The following is a 19361-nucleotide window of genomic DNA, read 5'->3' as shown; positions in this document are numbered from 1 at the left end:
CATCTATACTGATTTGGACTGGGTAATGCCACATCATTTGATTAAAATGATCAACCTACAGAGGGCTGAATTCAAAGGCCCCCCCGAAAATCAAAGTGAAGAAATTATGCAGCAGACTAGTCCATTTTGCTGAAATGTCATTGCAGCAACTCAAAATGGTACTCTGTAGTTTATATAGCCCCACATGCTTGTATGCATGCCTGACAACATCGGGGCATGCTATTAATGAGACGATGGGTGTCCTAGGGTATTTCCTCAGAGATATGGACCAGGGCATCACTGAGCTCCCGAACAGACTGAGGTGCAACCTGGCGGTGTCGGATGGACAGAAACAATGTCCCAGAAGTGTTCTATTGGATTTAGGTCAGGCGAGCGTGGGGGCCATTCAATGGTATCAATTCCATCATCCTCAAGGAACTGGCTGTATGCTCTCGCCACATAAGGCCAGGCATTGTCGTGCACCAGGAGGAACCCTGGACCCACTGCACCAGCGTACAGTCCGACAATGGGTCCTAGGATTACATCCCAATAGCTAATGGCAGTCAGGGTGCCATTGTCTAGCCTGTAGAGGTCTGTGCGTCCCTCCATTAATATGCCTCCCCAGACCATCACTGACCCACCACCAAACCGGTCATGCTGAACGATGTTACAGGCAGCATAACGTTCTCCATGGCTTCTCCAGACCCTTTCATGTCTGTCACATGTTCTCAGGGTGAACCTGCTCTCATCTGCAAAAAAGCAGAGGCCGACAGTGGAGGACCTGCCAATTCTGGTGTTCAATGGCAAGTGCTGATCGAGCTCCACGGTGCCGGGCAGTGAGCACAGGGCCCAGTAGAGGACGTCGGGCCCTCAGGCCACCCTCATGAAGTATGTTTCTGATGGTTTGGTCAGAGACATTCACATCAGTGGCCTGCTGGAGATCATTTTGTAGGGCTCTGGTAGTGCTTTTCCTCTTCCTCCTTCCACAAAAGAGCAGATACCGGTCCTGCTGATGGGTTAAGGACCTTCTATGGCCCTGTCCAACTTTCCTAGAGTAACTGTCTTCTGGCATCTCCTCCATGCTCTTGACACTATGCTGGGTGAGACATCAAACCTTAAGGCAATAGCACGTATTTAAGTGCCATCATGAAGGAGTGGACTGCCTGTGCAACCTCCATAGGGTCCAGGCATCACCTCATGCTTTCAGTAGTAGCACTGACCCTAACCAATTCAAAACTAGTGAAAAACAGTCAGAAAAGGGGAGTATGGAAAAAATGTTAGTGACCTCCACCTGTAAAACCATTCCTGTTTTGGAGATGGCCTCATTGTTGCCCATCTAGTGCACCTGTCAATTTTATTAACACCAAAGCAGCTAAAACAGATTAAACCCACCCCCCCCCCCCCCCGCTACTTAACTGACCAGATCAATATCCCAGTCGTTTACTTGACCCGAGGCTATACTTTAACAAATGTTGCTTTAATTTTTTTTAGCAGTGTACATCAGTTCACTGCAGCTAACTTTTTTTTTTTTCTATATACTGAGATCATAACGATTTAACATAAATGTTTCCAGCTATCAAAGAACACAACTATTAATAGGACAGACTGTGCAATAAGCATCCTTGACTTAAAGTCTGGATCCTTTTACACCATGTCTAAGATTAGGGAATGAAGCTACTTAAAGCGGAGTTTGTTGTTTTTGTGGTTATTAAAAGTCAGACCCTGATGAAGTCACGCAACGATGACGACGCACGTCGGGCAGACAGTTAATAGGTACCGGAAGTGCTGCCGGAGGACAAGCCGGCCACTCGTTTGCCATACACAGGATCGCCCCGTTTTTAAACGCGAGTGTTTTTATTCGCAATAAATCCATTTTTAAAACTACTACACCATTGGAGCCTTCCTTTCTCCTTGCCCACCCTCCTTGAGTTACCCTCCAGGACCACCCATCCACTACAGGGCTAAGCAGGCTTCCTATACTCATGGGCAACACAGATTAGTAGGAGCCCTGGGAACACTGTGTGGACATCTGAGGGATACAGGAAAAGAGCAACCCTATTCGATCCACAGATAAGACAAGTCCCTGGGATATTCATGCTGTTACCTTACAGCTGTAATGTAAGAATGCAGCACAGCCAGAGACATCACGAACCATCACAAATGTATTCATCAACTGTTTATTGCATTTCCTGTGCTTTTGTTATGTGCCATAATAGGCCAATCACTGGCCAGGGACTTTATTATAATTTGCATTAGATTCTCTATTAATCGTCGGCTACTTATTTGAAGATTGTTTATGTATTCTTCTATGCAAATCTGCATTGTTGCATTTACATACTGCACTAACACTTGATTTTCTTTACATATTTTGTGATATTTTCACTTTTGTCTTTTCTATCTCATGCTTACCCACCATTGATGGATCACATTTATTAAGGATTGCATTAAGGATGTATTCAGATAATTATATAGTATCACATTATTTTGAAATCACTTTTGCTTCACCTCTGTTTTATATACCATTGATTCAATTGGGCAATATATATATATATATATATATATATATATATATATATATACATATATATATATATATATACACACACACACACACACACACACACACACAGTGGGGATCGAAAGTTTGGGCACCCCAGGTAAAAATTTGTATTAATGTGCATAAAGAAGCCAAGGAAAGATGGAAACATCTCCAAAAGGCATCAAATTACAGATTAGACATTCTTATATGTCAACAAAAGTTAGATTTTATTTCCATCACTGACACTTTCAAAATTACAGAAAACAAAAAAATGGCGTAACTCAAGCTGTGCCTTCTGAATGGTCTGGCAGTCTTCTGGGACCTGTGACTAGTCTCAGAAGATTGCAGAGAGGGAAGGGGAGAGGAGAATTTCCGCTTGGATCGGGGTACCTGTCAAAACTAGATATCTGCTCCCCACACCCCAAAAAATAAAATCAAACCAAGCCAAATGTGGCAGTGGAGGAGTACTTAAAGTGGATTTTACCCTTTTGGGTGGAGCTGCACTTTAAGTTAGAAGGAAAAGTTTATCTCCAAATTATTAGGTGGGTCAGGATACCTAAATTGATTGTAAAAAAAAAAAAAAAAAACAAACATGTCAATACTTACCTGCTCCCAAAAGATGGACTAGCAGTACCTAAACACTAGGCTCTATTTGTTAGGGTTCCAAACGACAACAAATCGCAGAGGGTGGCACTTTAAATCTACAAGAACTTATCCAAAGACTGCTCTCTTCCCTATTACCCCAAGATTTCATTACTTCCCTTTTAGAGGCTGGATATTGTCACTTAAAGCAGCAACATCCCACACCTTTACTCCTGCCCAAAACAAAAAAAGCATAAAGCCTGGAAGACTACTCGAATTACTGAGCACACGGAGCATACACAATATGGGCCAATCTGGAACAACTTGATCTTTTCTGAGCTATCCAAACTGGATGGTTTTGATAACTAGAAAAAAAGCTAGAATCAAAGCTAGAATCCTTTTTCTTCAAGAGTTATTCCTTATTCCCTAGAATGCTCTTCTCTCTTTTCAGTCCTTGGCAGAGCAATCTCACTTATTTAAACAATCACTTTTTAAAGGCTGGGTTCACACTGCCGCACGGAGAGGCTCAAAGCAGGGGTCCCGTGCATCCCTGTTCTCCGTTTCAGGTACAATTTCAGTCCGAATTTGGACCTGAAACAGACCAGAGGATACACAGGACTCCTGCGCAATTTCGCACCGGAGCCGCTCTAGAGGTATGAGAGCCGGTCACAATCTCCTGACATGCGAATTGTATGAAGGGAAATCCGCATCCAATTCGCAAAAGTGTGAACCCAGTCTAATACTTTCATCTCAATATGCCTTACAGATACAGTCTCAAACTTCACCTTTAATTTATAATTTTCCCTGAATCCTTACCAAGGTGGCTTCTACAAACCTGACCAAAACAGGATTGATAGGAGATCTTTACTCCGCCCTTCTGATAGCATCTAGCTCCAAGGACTCATGGATACTGAATGTTATCAAAACGGCAGTAGAAAGCTGTAGACTATAGAAGGAGTTTTTCAGCTTTTTTGCAGTAGCGTTATTCGGCTTTTTTTCAGCTGTAGCTTTTTTTTTTTTAGCAAAACTATGCTCCCACAAAAACTTATGGCTCAGCTTTTATCAGAGTAAAAGCGATTTTTTTTAGAGCTAAAAACCCCTCCTCAAAACCCATTAGTTCTGGGTTTTTCACAGCCAAAAAAAGGCCCCTGCCAAAAACAGACTGGGCATGAGGCCCAAGACTCCATTGCACTGTGGAGAGGGGCTGGTAAAAGGACGACCTAGGTCTTGTTGAGGAGCAGTGGACTGAGGTTTAAAAGCTGTCCCCACTGTTTCTCCATCTCCTTTTCGAAAGCTCAAACAATTGTTTATAATTCATAGGACATACCATACCCTGCAAAAATTACACTCACGAGGCTGGGTGTACGGAAGACAGTGGCACATTAATGCATATGCTCTGGAGATGCATCAAATGATGTAGATCTTGGCAATTCATTTTTTTTTCATACAGTCAATAGTTTATACTCTTTTCACTTGCCTGTAGATCCTAAAATTGTACTTAGAGTATCATCCCAGGTGGTTTGAGATCCCAGACATTTAAATTATTGTGAGTATGTTTACTCTTCCTAGTGCATAAGCTAGTGGACCAGAAATGGACATCTCCCACCCCTCCATCAATTCTGCAATGGAAAAATGCAGCCAACATTCTTAAAAAGGGGAAAAAAGACCTACCAATATAGGCGCGATGGACTTGTGCAAGAACCCAGCCACCTTCACCAGCTTGTGATAAACAGCCAGCCAATCTCACACCATGCTGTCACCAATACGCAACAAGGACACTCTCAGCCTTACCCTTCACCTAGCAGACAGAGCGATCTTCACCGGGTTTAGTTAAAAAGTTCCATTTATTTTTTTTTTTAAAGAAATATACTTACCAATGCTGCATCTGTCCCTTGCCGGCTCGAAGACTGAGAACTGAGTGATCAAAGGCCACTGATCACTCGGTTCTCAGAGCTCCATGAGCAGGGAGCTGATGATTGTCAGTCACAGCTGTTTGCTTTGGCTGTACTTCTCTTTTAACTATGCAATTAACCCTTCAAACACCAAGCTGCCACCAGATATTCAGCCATTCACAATAGCAATTATAATGTTCAATGTCTAATACACACTGTCATGACAGGCAGGAATATCCAGAGATTTACAGTATGGTAGACAGGGAGTCTAGCTTAGTGGACTAGAGACAATATTAAGGATTTTAAAATATTGTGCAAAAATAAAAAAAAACACAGGTAAAAATGGTGGAAACAAAATACTTAAAAAGCGGAGCTCCACCCAAAAGGGGAAGCTCTGCTTGGCTGAACCCACCCGTCACATTTGGCACCTTTTGGGAGGGAGTGGGTACTTGGTTTTGACATGAAGTAAGTCTAAGTTCGACCTCCTCCCATCCCATCCCCCCCCCCCCGAGCGCATGCACAGTAGGAAATAGTCTTTCCCTTAGCCTAGATGGCGATGCCAGCACGTGAGAGCCAATTCAAGAACAGGACAGGTAACTGCCCCAATAGAAAGTGTCAGCAGCAACAGTATTTATAGCTGCTGACTTAATTTATTTTTTTTTGGGGGGGGGGGCAAGGCGGAACTCCTCTTAAAAAAAAAATAAACTAAAAACAGAAAGGAAACACTTAAAGTCCTGGTTCTGTGCGTTAAGCAAAGTCCAGTCAATGAAAAAGATGTATCAGTGACTCTCATAAACCTTGGCTGAGGTTTGTCTGATGGTAAAGGAGAGCTCTAGACTGCTGATGCAGTCCCTCTTTTCTGCTCCCTGAGAATGGTGTTGACAGAAATGATCTAAAACGAGTGGCAGATGGAATGTCAGTTTTTATGACCATGTGGAGGTCTTTCCCTCAAATACAGTTTTATTCATATATTATCTTGAAATACCTACAGGTTGCATTCAGGTAACTTGTATATCATTGATCAGCATAAAAATTACCATTTGCCATTTGAATGAATACAAATATGATGGGTATCAGGTGCCTATATAACCTAGACGATGCAAAGCATCCCACCCCCCCTCTGGTACCTTCTAATTTAATACAATTCGGACTTAAAATGTTGCTAATTAATTCATACAGGAAAAGATGTCCTTATTCGGACCGTACTATTATCAGCTCAGGAGTTATGAAATACACTGAAGTTTTGATTCCAGCCAGCCAGAAATGCATATTCAGCAACTATTCCTGCTAAACTATTCACGACAGGCAATAAGTCCGATACTATTAGCTAGAACAGATATCTGTGTAATGTTCTAATTATTTAGGCCTGAAACGTGAAGGTTTGTTATCCAGACTGGATGTGGATGTCCTGTTAAAGGGATTTACTATGGGCTTATACATTTGCCATGCTTTGCTTTTATGTTAATTTGGTTAAAAGGTTCTGCTGTGTCCTATTAATAGACTGGTAAGGAGGTTTTGGATCACTGCTAAAAGTTTGTTAATTGTAGGGGATGCCCTGCTGGGAATATGGAAAGAGGATCACTGCTGTCATGGGTCTCTTATTCTACAAAATGTCATGACTGACTTATGAATTCTGAATAACATGGATGCCTCGTGTCTACTCACACAGTTTTTAGGAGTCCCAGTTTGCATTATCACAATATGGATGTCCTAAAAAGTTTAAAAAAATGATGGTCTCTATGGCTGTCTTAGGTAACCTAGGCACAACCTCTACTGTGTATTATCTTTTGTGTCTCACTAATGCTTTATTGTGACTTATTATTACACAAAATATTTGATTATACCATATATTGTTGAGGTAACACCTACACAAAGACACCTGCCTTCTACAAATGTAATACCTTGTAGTTTATATATTGGCTATGCAATGAATCATGGAGTCTGAATTGTAATGGGAAATTATACTGATAATCACAATCATATATCTGTACTCTGTGAACAGGACAGATGGTTATCCATTTATTTTTATTTTTTTTTGTACAAAAAAAATGTTACAATAAAAATCACTTGATTTAAAGCTAGTATTAGGTTGGATAGACTTCAGTTTAAAAAGCTAAACAATGTGAGTAGTCAATTTCAGAAGGCTGTTGAAGGTGGACAGAAGATTAAGTCTATTTTTAATCTGAACATTCCCTTTAACTGTGAGTGTAGTTAGGATGGGAAAGTGAATAAAAGACTAAGGGCTCTTTCACACATATAGTCCGTCAAACGGACTCCGCTTTTCTCAGCGGGGAATCGGCGGATGAGAATGACAGCTGTTCTTCGCACTGTGTGCGGAGACAAAGCTGTCAGAGCCCCATACATCTCTATGGGGGAATCGAATGGGAAGGGACCGTCGGTCCGTTCTCATCCGATCCGCTGGACGGATGGATAATAGGGTTTCCAATCCGTCCAGATTTGACGGATCGGATCAGGCGTCGACGGACATGCCTCCGCTGACATCCGATGTCCCATAGAGATTCATGGGGGGACCGTTCAGATCCGCCCAAAAAACGGACACGCGGATCTGAACGGTCCCCGCCTGTGTGAATGGGGCCTTACCGAGAGATAGGAAATTTCAGTCATTACATAGGCCTAACACAGAGAAATGATCATGTCCAAAGTCCACAATCAAAAATTGTATTTTTATGGATCTTAACTATAGTAAAAACTGAAGTCTGATCAGTTGCTCTTAGTTTCTGCAGACTAAACTCTACTTTTGGCATAGTTCACTGAATAATACACTTTAAATGAATGACCCGGCCAGGTCACTACTGAAAGTCATTGTCAAGATTTGAAATCTTATGTGAAATACTGCTAAAGGTTTGAAAAAATAAAAATAATTTAAATAAATGTATTCCATCTTGTGCAGTTGATAATGCAGGACAGCCAGGGGGCTCATTTCATTTTCTGGCTACTACTCAACTTTCTGCATCAAACAAAAGTTATGTTTGGATAGTAATATTGACTATAGTAATAATTGGTAAACAATAATAATTGAAAAAGTGATAATAGTAATACCTAAATTGATCCATAGGCCACCTGGCTTGAGTATTTTCCATATCGTCTCTATATAGTCCATAACATTGTGAGCAGTGTCTATAAAAAAACATGTTGCTATGCAATCCCACAAATCTGTTGGCAAAACAAAAAAGGGAAAAGAAATACTATTTAGTGCATACTAGTATACTTTTTAGGATAGGATAGAAGTGATGTAAAACAAGCAATACATGGTAATTCTGCAAACACGAACCCTTTTATGAACAACACATTCTAAGATATGCATTCTAGTTAATTAGAAGTATACAGCATCTTTGGAGATCCTAAAGTGTCTCAAAGCCTCTTGTCATGTGATACCTGCAATTTTCCAAGATGCACATTTTAACTTGGTCACTCCACAGCTTATTAGAAACAAAAGTGATGAAGTTATTATATTAAAAAAAGAAACCTGCAAAAGAAATGAATCAATAGTAGCTTGTCCTTCGGGTCTTCTCTCCATTGCAGCGCTATGGCCTCCAGCAGGATCTTCACATCCAACACAACAAATGCCTGGTCCACTGCTGCATATTGTCATTCCATCCACTGGCCCTAACATCATAACAAAACACATTAGTGACATAGGGGCTAGCAGATGGAACCACAGTGCTTAGCAGGGAACACAGACATGTTATACACCTGATGTTTTGGATATAAAGATTATGCCAAAGGCCCTAGCATTGCAAGAGACTAAATATCTATATATTGGGGTCAGTGTAGGCAAGTATTAATGCTCTTCTTTTGCCTTCGTTTGTTGTAACCACTTATGATCACCCCACGCAGATATACTGCGGCAGAGCGGCCCTCCTGCACGAAATCCAGATTTCGCACACAGGGTCTGGGGAGCACGGGAGCGCATGAGCGCCGATGTCGACCCGATTGCGTTGTGATTGGACACAGCGGGAGCCAATCAGCGGGTCCGGCAGATGCAACATCCGCCGGGACCTGCCTATTGTTCACAGGAGAGGCAGATCGGCGGCCTGCCTATGTAAACCCTGATGTTAACCCCCTTCCCTGCCTTTGTCATTAGTACAGTGTAGTCAGTGGTTACAAGTATACACAATATACGTGGGTGGAGCTACATTTTATATTTACTTATTAACCACTTCAGCCCCGGAAGGTTTTACCCTTTTACCAGTTCCAGACCGCCCGCTGCAGTTTTACTGCGGCAGGCAGCCCCTCCTGCGCAAACCGAGGTAGGACTTTGTTGGTCGCGTGCCTGGTGCTAGAGGGCAAGCGCACGCCACCGCCGGCGTACTCCTGCCCCCACTAGGCAGCGGGGATGCCGATGCACGGGGCTGGCGGCACCGATTGCTACCGGCCACCTGCGATCGCTCCCCGCTGAGAGAGAACGGTCAGCTGTTGTAAACACAGCCGACCGGTCTCTCTGAAATGATCATAGAGAGCCTGTGATCCTTCTATATGGGATCGCAGGTCTCTATGGTCATTACACAAGCCCCTTCCCGCCCAAGTTAGTAAAAACTCCCTTAGGTTTACATTTAACCCTTTGATCACCCACTAGGTTAACCCCTTCCCTGCCAGTGTCATTACAGTAACTGCATATTTTTAGCACTGATTACTGTAGTAATGTCACTGGTCCCCTCAAAAGTGTCAAAAAGGTCAGTTAGGGGTCCAATCTGTCTATCGCAATGTTGCAGTCCCGCTAAAAATCGCAGATCACCGACATTGCTAGTAAAAAATAAAAATGACAAATCTTTCCCCTAGTTTGTAGACGTGATAACTTTTGCGGAAACCAATCAAAATACGCTTATTGCGGCTTTTTAAACAAAAATATGTAGCAGAATACAAATTGGCCTAAAAGTTTAAAAAAAAATTTGATTTTTAGATTATTTTTTTTTTTGGGGGAATGTTATATTATATAACAGAATGTGAAAAATATTGTTTTTTTTTTTTAAGAATTGTCGCTTTTTTTGTGTATAGCGTAACAAATACCACCAAAACAAAGCTCTATTTGTGGGGGAAAAAAAGGCATCAATTTTGAGTACAGCGTCGCACGACCACGCAATTTTCTGTTAAAGTTACGCAGTGCCAAATCGCAAAAAATGGCCTGGTCATTAACAGGGCAAATCCTTCCGGTCCAGAACTGGTTAATGACAAAGCAATTTTTTGTGATATGGCACTGCAATACTTTAACTGACAGATGTGCGGTCGTGCGACTCTGTACCCAATTAAAATTGATGTCTTTTTTTTTCCCCAGAGCGTTCTTTTGGTGGTTATTGGTCACCTCTGCATTTTTTATTTTTTGTGCTATAAACCAACAAAAAAATAAAAACATATACATTTTTTTTTTTACTTTCTGCTATAAGACATACCCAATAAAAAAAATCTAAATTTCTTCATCAAGAAGGCCAACATGTATTGTGTATTCTATGTATTTTTTGGTAAAAAAAAATCCCAATAAGCGTATACCGATTGGTTTAAGCAAAAGTTAGCTACAAACTACAGGATATTTTTATGTCATTTTTATTGAATTAAATTTTTTTTACTAATGGTGGCGATCAGCAATTTTTAGCTGGACTGAGACATTGCGGCGGACAAATCGAACACCTGACACTTTTTTGGGGACCAGTCACACCAATACAGTGATCAGTGCTAAAAATATGCACTGTACTAATGACACTGGCAGGGAAGGGGTTAATATCAGGGGTGATCAAATGGTATAATGTGTCCCTAGAGAGTGCTTGCTATGTGGGGGTTGCTCTGACGGGGGGGGGGGGGGGGGGATAGAGGAGACGGATCAGTGTTCCTGCTTAGCAAGCACACACAATATCTCGATCTTTTTTTCCCCCCCGTCAGAAAAGCAATCAGCCTTGTTTACATAGGCAGAACTGCCGTTCTGTCTCTCTCAGGAAGGATCGCGGGTGGCTCGTTGATTGGCTCCCCCTTTGTCCAATCAGCGCGTGGTCATGCCTACGGGGACGCGCGCGCAGGCATCCCTAGTGGCTATTGCAAAAATGATGCACAGGTATGTAATTTTGCGCAATAGAGTCGACCTGTCGCAGTGAATGTACGTTAGGCGGTCAGCAAGTGGTTGCAGCACCATCCTAAAAAACTAACAATTTTCATATACACTGTCCCAAAACAAATATGGGTAGAGTTAAAACAAAAAGACTTTAAAATGTGCTCTAATAGGAGTACACAAATACAAACTATTAAAATACAAAAATCTTTACTACAATGGTTAAAATACATTAAAATGTACGCCATTTGCCATGTTAACAATACATATTTGACAAGTACAAATATGCTGGTGGCATAGAGGATTGACGTGTTTTGCAATACAGTTGCTTCCTCAGGATCTATGCCTACAATTGTGCCTAAATGTTTGCACACCCTTGGAAAAATGAGAATATGCAGAATGTACCATTAGTAAAGAAAACATGAGTGGAGCAGAATGCTTCTCTCCATTTTGGCTGGCATTTACCTTTGAAAAAGTAACATTTGATGAAACGCGTCAGTACTTGGCCTTAGACAACAAGGCCCATGCCAAAGACTGCCTGATCTGTGTATCTTTACCATACTGCTCATGTTCCTGGATGTTTGTAAGTGTATCCCTTTATTTTATAATAAAATTTCTCAAGTGGAGTTACACTATGTTTGCTTTGTCTTGGATTATCCTTTCCATGTCACTCGGGAAATGAGAGTTTTCACCTAACTTGATTCATCCCATGACTGTAAACTTGGACATCTGGGACTGCAGGTTTTGTTTGAAGATTCGCATGATATTGTATGAGCCCATCTGACCCTTTAGTCTTAGGACAATTTGGGTCCAGCTCTTCCGGTGAGCGCATATATAAAACTTTCCCTGTCGGTGTTGGGATCAGATGTCCTTTGGGACCACACACATCACCCTGGAATTATATTACCACACTCTTCACTTGGGACTCTCTTTAGTTATTTAGTTCATTTCACCAGTTTTGTTTATTTGAGTGATTGCCTATATATCATTCTCTTAGCGCTGCACGTTATTATATATTTTTTCTTGTTTCCAATCACAGCTGGTCACATAGTAAATAGGAAGAGCCGTTGATCGGCTTTCCTCAGTACGTGCACGAGTAGAGGAGAGCCGACCTGCGGCTCTCCTGATGGGGGGGGGGGTCTGTGCTGGTAATCCGAGCATTGATTACCAGTGCAGACCCTTGGGGGGGAGGGGGGGTACCACTAGAGCCACCAGGGATGCCCACCCATGGCCTCCAGGGATGGCAATCAGGGCTCAGGGAGCCTGCCAGTGGTGCCCTCCCCATCAGTGCCCATCGTTGCCATCTATCAGTGCCTTCCCATCAGTGCCTGTCAGTGCGGCCTCATCAGTGCAGGAAAAAAATTTATCTATTTACAAAATTTTATAACAAACAAAAAAACTTCAAAATGCAACCGCCCTAAAAGCTGGAAAAAAAAAAAAAGAGCCAAACAACTATGTGATGATAAATGGCTTTATATGATCACTATCCTTAAAGCGGAGTTCCAGCCTAGGAAAATATTTTTCACTAAAAATACCCCCTGGGACAGTCAGGGCTAGTGCATTCCACAATGGATAGCCTCTGAACTGTCCCAGGTCGCACTTACATTTTAGAAGAAATACTTACCTTGAAAATTTCTTCTCCAGTGCTGACATCTCAGGTGTGGGCAGCTGAAGCCAGCGCATCCTCTTCGGTCCCGCAATGCACTGCACCGGCTCCACTCATCACTTCCGGGGCAGGCACGTCATCCCTGCACAGCTTCTTGGAATGCCCAGAAGCTGTTTAGCAGGGAATGACGCGCCTGCACCAGAACCGAAGAATGGGGACGGTGCAGGCGCATTAATTCCTGGGAGCGATGACGTTCAGCTCCCAGAAATCAATGCAAGCAGGAAGGGACGGTGCGGGCCGCGGCAACAGAGGGAGGAAGTGGGAGAAAGGTAAGTATATTTTCTTCAATAACAAGGCAAGTAAAAATCGGGACTATCCATTTCTTTTACAGGTGACACAGAGCAAGCGGACGGCCCAAAGTAGTTTTTTAGGCCGGAACTCCGCTTTAAATAAAAAACATTTTTTGGCATGAGCAGTCAAATTTTCAATATCAATGCCAAAAATGTCATGATTTCTGCCAGGGTAAGCAAACTTTTGAGCACAACTGTATATTTTGAAAATCTAGGCGTGGATCCTGAGGAAGCAAACGTATTTTGAAACGCAGCCACTATATTTGTTCTTATCAAAAATGTATTGGTAATGTATTGTATGTGTAGATTGCATGTTACTGACACGTGGTGAAAATTTTATGTCAATAGCACCTTTAGAAATATATTACCCTAGAAAAATCGTGACATGTTCAATATTATTTTACCCTCTGTATATAGGTGTGCCCTAGGTATTAGGATGGACTTTTTTTTCCCCAAGTGTTTATGGAAGCCTACACATATATGCTAATAAAATGGACAATAGCTTATTTTTTACATTTTCTATTTCAGATGTGGCAATCAGACTGCTCTGACAGGAGTGGGTAATATATACCAGGTCACTAGTTTTATCTTTACAGTTGAGGTATTACAAAAAAAAAAAACCAAGTAGTATGAAAAGTAAAAGCACGTTTGGCTTGAATAGAACCAAATCTAGTGCCGCTGAATTTGTATTCACAAATAATGAATCTGTTGAATAAACTCCAAGCATCTGATGATTAGAATTGTGTCTGATTGACCAGTCTATGTGAGGATTTCACACACCGGCCTTTATAAATCGAACGTAGTATAAAGAACCAATGCGCTACCAGTAAAAACAGTAAACCTAAAAATAAAAATGCATGTGTAATAGCAAATAAAGGAAAGAGCCGCCAATCTGTGTAGTGTCACCACATACCAATAAAACATTCTAATAATATAGACCGTTGCTGATTCTAATGTGTAATACAATAAACAAACAATCTCAGAGCATACAATTAAAATGCATAACACGTCACGTATAGACATTAATTCATTGATAGTGATAAATAATAAAAGTCCATAAAAAGTTCCTGTGGATGTGCAATAAATAGCTTGATTGTAATAATGATAAATAGTATAAGTCCATAAAAAAAGTTCCTGTGAATGTACAGTAGAGGTATGATAAATATAATAGTGATCCAAAATGTGATCATAAAATCATCCACATAGTGCCATATGTGAGAAAATCCTAACACACAATCCACCGATAAGTGCAATGGCCGCTCAACTCAATGGTAAATAAAATCAAGCATTCATCTAGAGTACAAGGTTCATCCGTATGGCTGGTAATGAATGAGATAGCAGGTAGAGGTGTAGATGGATTGCCAGATAAGTCGGATAACAATAGAGGTGTAGATAGACTGCCAGGCGTTTTGAAAGTTATATGTCGTTGGTGTATTCATATAAAGACAAATAAGAGCTCCATAGTATAGTATTTAAGGGGATATTTAATCTAAAAAAACAGCAACGCGTTGGGAGTAGCAGGGTAGCATCACTTCCGGTCTACGGCCGTGACCGGAAGTTCGGATTCTTATCACGCCGCTAAGTGCGGGGACCCAGCATTCTGTTCTCCATGTACATCTCTTCGAATTTGTAAGTTTGCTATTTTTTTCAATAAATATTCCTATAATATTCCTTAAATACTACACTATGGAGCTCTTATTTATTTGTCTTAATATGAATGCTACAACAAGATAATACTTTCAAAACGCCTGGCAGTCCATCTACACCCCTATTGTTATCCGAGTCATCCGGCAATCCATCTACACCTACGCCATACGGATTAACCTTATACTCTAGATCAGTGGTCCTCAACTCCGGTCCTCGTGGCCCACTAACAGGCCAGGTTTGCAAGATAACTAAATTACATCACAGGTGATCTCATTTGCTGCTCAGTGATTGCAGTATTCTAGTCTGCATCTCCCCAAGGTAATACTTCAAATCTGGCCTGTTAGTGGGCCCGAGGACCGGAGTTGAGGACCACTGTTCTAGATGAATGCTTGATTTATTTACCATTGAGTTGAGCGGCCATTGCACTTATCGGTGGATTGTGTTAGGATTTTCTCACATATGGCACTATGTGCATGATTTTATGATCACATTTTGGATCACTATTATCTTTATCATACCTCTACTGCACATTCACAGGAACTTTTTTTATGGACTTTTACTATTTATCACTATTACAATCAAGTTATTTATTGCACATCCACAGGAACTTTTTATGGACTTTTATTATTTATTAAATTAAATTTATTGAATTAAATTTTTTTTACTAATGGTGGCGATCAGCAATTTTTAGCTGGACTGAGACATTGCGGCGGACAAATCGAACACCTGACACTTTTTTGGGGACCAGTCACACCAATACAGTGATCAGTGCTAAAAATATGCACTGTACTAATGACACTGGCAGGGAAGGGGTTAATATCAGGGGTGATCAAATGGTATAATGTGTCCCTAGAGAGTGCTTGCTATGTGGGGGTTGCTCTGACGGGGGGGGGGGGGGGGGGGATAGAGGAGACGGATCAGTGTTCCTGCTTAGCAAGCACACACAATATCTCGATCTTTTTTTCCCCCCCGTCAGAAAAGCAATCAGCCTTGTTTACATAGGCAGAACTGCCGTTCTGTCTCTCTCAGGAAGGATCGCGGGTGGCTCGTTGATTGGCTCCCCCTTTGTCCAATCAGCGCGTGGTCATGCCTACGGGGACGCGCGCGCAGGCATCCCTAGTGGCTATTGCAAAAATGATGCACAGGTATGTAATTTTGCGCAATAGAGTCGACCTGTCGCAGTGAATGTACGTTAGGCGGTCAGCAAGTGGTTGCAGCACCATCCTAAAAAACTAACAATTTTCATATACACTGTCCCAAAACAAATATGGGTAGAGTTAAAACAAAAAGACTTTAAAATGTGCTCTAATAGGAGTACACAAATACAAACTATTAAAATACAAAAATCTTTACTACAATGGTTAAAATACATTAAAATGTACGCCATTTGCCATGTTAACAATACATATTTGACAAGTACAAATATGCTGGTGGCATAGAGGATTGACGTGTTTTGCAATACAGTTGCTTCCTCAGGATCTATGCCTACAATTGTGCCTAAATGTTTGCACACCCTTGGAAAAATGAGAATATGCAGAATGTACCATTAGTAAAGAAAACATGAGTGGAGCAGAATGCTTCTCTCCATTTTGGCTGGCATTTACCTTTGAAAAAGTAACATTTGATGAAACGCGTCAGTACTTGGCCTTAGACAACAAGGCCCATGCCAAAGACTGCCTGATCTGTGTATCTTTACCATACTGCTCATGTTCCTGGATGTTTGTAAGTGTATCCCTTTATTTTATAATAAAATTTCTCAAGTGGAGTTACACTATGTTTGCTTTGTCTTGGATTATCCTTTCCATGTCACTCGGGAAATGAGAGTTTTCACCTAACTTGATTCATCCCATGACTGTAAACTTGGACATCTGGGACTGCAGGTTTTGTTTGAAGATTCGCATGATATTGTATGAGCCCATCTGACCCTTTAGTCTTAGGACAATTTGGGTCCAGCTCTTCCGGTGAGCGCATATATAAAACTTTCCCTGTCGGTGTTGGGATCAGATGTCCTTTGGGACCACACACATCACCCTGGAATTATATTACCACACTCTTCACTTGGGACTCTCTTTAGTTATTTAGTTCATTTCACCAGTTTTGTTTATTTGAGTGATTGCCTATATATCATTCTCTTAGCGCTGCACGTTATTATATATTTTTTCTTGTTTCCAATCACAGCTGGTCACATAGTAAATAGGAAGAGCCGTTGATCGGCTTTCCTCAGTACGTGCACGAGTAGAGGAGAGCCGACCTGCGGCTCTCCTGATGGGGGGGGGGGTCTGTGCTGGTAATCCGAGCATTGATTACCAGTGCAGACCCTTGGGGGGGAGGGGGGGTACCACTAGAGCCACCAGGGATGCCCACCCATGGCCTCCAGGGATGGCAATCAGGGCTCAGGGAGCCTGCCAGTGGTGCCCTCCCCATCAGTGCCCATCGTTGCCATCTATCAGTGCCTTCCCATCAGTGCCTGTCAGTGCGGCCTCATCAGTGCAGGAAAAAAATTTATCTATTTACAAAATTTTATAACAAACAAAAAAACTTCAAAATGCAACCGCCCTAAAAGCTGGAAAAAAAAAAAAAGAGCCAAACAACTATGTGATGATAAATGGCTTTATATGATCACTATCCTTAAAGCGGAGTTCCAGCCTAGGAAAATATTTTTCACTAAAAATACCCCCTGGGACAGTCAGGGCTAGTGCATTCCACAATGGATAGCCTCTGAACTGTCCCAGGTCGCACTTACATTTTAGAAGAAATACTTACCTTGAAAATTTCTTCTCCAGTGCTGACATCTCAGGTGTGGGCAGCTGAAGCCAGCGCATCCTCTTCGGTCCCGCAATGCACTGCACCGGCTCCACTCATCACTTCCGGGGCAGGCACGTCATCCCTGCACAGCTTCTTGGAATGCCCAGAAGCTGTTTAGCAGGGAATGACGCGCCTGCACCAGAACCGAAGAATGGGGACGGTGCAGGCGCATTAATTCCTGGGAGCGATGACGTTCAGCTCCCAGAAATCAATGCAAGCAGGAAGGGACGGTGCGGGCCGCGGCAACAGAGGGAGGAAGTGGGAGAAAGGTAAGTATATTTTCTTCAATAACAAGGCAAGTAAAAATCGGGACTATCCATTTCTTTTACAGGTGACACAGAGCAAGCGGACGGCCCAAAGTAGTTTTTTAGGCCGGAACTCCGCTTTAAATAAAAAACATTTTTTGGCATGAGCAGTCAAATTTTCAATATCAATGCCAAAAATGTCATGATTTCTGCCAGGGTAAGCAAACTTTTGAGCACAACTGTATATTTTGAAAATCTAGGCGTGGATCCTGAGGAAGCAAACGTATTTTGAAACGCAGCCACTATATTTGTTCTTATCAAAAATGTATTGGTAATGTATTGTATGTGTAGATTGCATGTTACTGACACGTGGTGAAAATTTTATGTCAATAGCACCTTTAGAAATATATTACCCTAGAAAAATCGTGACATGTTCAATATTATTTTACCCTCTGTATATAGGTGTGCCCTAGGTATTAGGATGGACTTTTTTTTCCCCAAGTGTTTATGGAAGCCTACACATATATGCTAATAAAATGGACAATAGCTTATTTTTTACATTTTCTATTTCAGATGTGGCAATCAGACTGCTCTGACAGGAGTGGGTAATATATACCAGGTCACTAGTTTTATCTTTACAGTTGAGGTATTACAAAAAAAAAAAACCAAGTAGTATGAAAAGTAAAAGCACGTTTGGCTTGAATAGAACCAAATCTAGTGCCGCTGAATTTGTATTCACAAATAATGAATCTGTTGAATAAACTCCAAGCATCTGATGATTAGAATTGTGTCTGATTGACCAGTCTATGTGAGGATTTCACACACCGGCCTTTATAAATCGAACGTAGTATAAAGAACCAATGCGCTACCAGTAAAAACAGTAAACCTAAAAATAAAAATGCATGTGTAATAGCAAATAAAGGAAAGAGCCGCCAATCTGTGTAGTGTCACCACATACCAATAAAACATTCTAATAATATAGACCGTTGCTGATTCTAATGTGTAATACAATAAACAAACAATCTCAGAGCATACAATTAAAATGCATAACACGTCACGTATAGACATTAATTCATTGATAGTGATAAATAATAAAAGTCCATAAAAAGTTCCTGTGGATGTGCAATAAATAGCTTGATTGTAATAATGATAAATAGTATAAGTCCATAAAAAAAGTTCCTGTGAATGTACAGTAGAGGTATGATAAATATAATAGTGATCCAAAATGTGATCATAAAATCATCCACATAGTGCCATATGTGAGAAAATCCTAACACACAATCCACCGATAAGTGCAATGGCCGCTCAACTCAATGGTAAATAAAATCAAGCATTCATCTAGAGTACAAGGTTCATCCGTATGGCTGGTAATGAATGAGATAGCAGGTAGAGGTGTAGATGGATTGCCAGATAAGTCGGATAACAATAGAGGTGTAGATAGACTGCCAGGCGTTTTGAAAGTTATATGTCGTTGGTGTATTCATATAAAGACAAATAAGAGCTCCATAGTATAGTATTTAAGGGGATATTTAATCTAAAAAAACAGCAACGCGTTGGGAGTAGCAGGGTAGCATCACTTCCGGTCTACGGCCGTGACCGGAAGTTCGGATTCTTATCACGCCGCTAAGTGCGGGGACCCAGCATTCTGTTCTCCATGTACA

General features: G+C 41.4%; 1 protein-coding gene across 2 annotated transcripts in view; it reads right to left on the bottom strand.

The window, feature by feature from the left end:
• Positions 1 to 19361, bottom strand: part of CARNMT1 (carnosine N-methyltransferase 1) — a 66770-nt gene that overhangs the window by 11372 nt on the left and 36037 nt on the right. For both annotated transcript variants that reach the window (XM_082260597.1, XM_082260598.1), the window contains exon 6: positions 8053 to 8166. In XM_082260597.1, coding sequence (XP_082116723.1) covers positions 8053 to 8166 — 114 coding nt within the window. The remainder of the gene's footprint in view (positions 1 to 8052; positions 8167 to 19361) is intronic.

This window comes from Pelophylax lessonae (genome assembly GCF_965119305.1).
Source record: "Pelophylax lessonae genome assembly, chromosome: 1".
NCBI classification, from domain to species: domain Eukaryota; kingdom Metazoa; phylum Chordata; class Amphibia; order Anura; family Ranidae; genus Pelophylax; species Pelophylax lessonae.
This window is presented reverse-complemented; position numbering and strand designations above follow the sequence as displayed.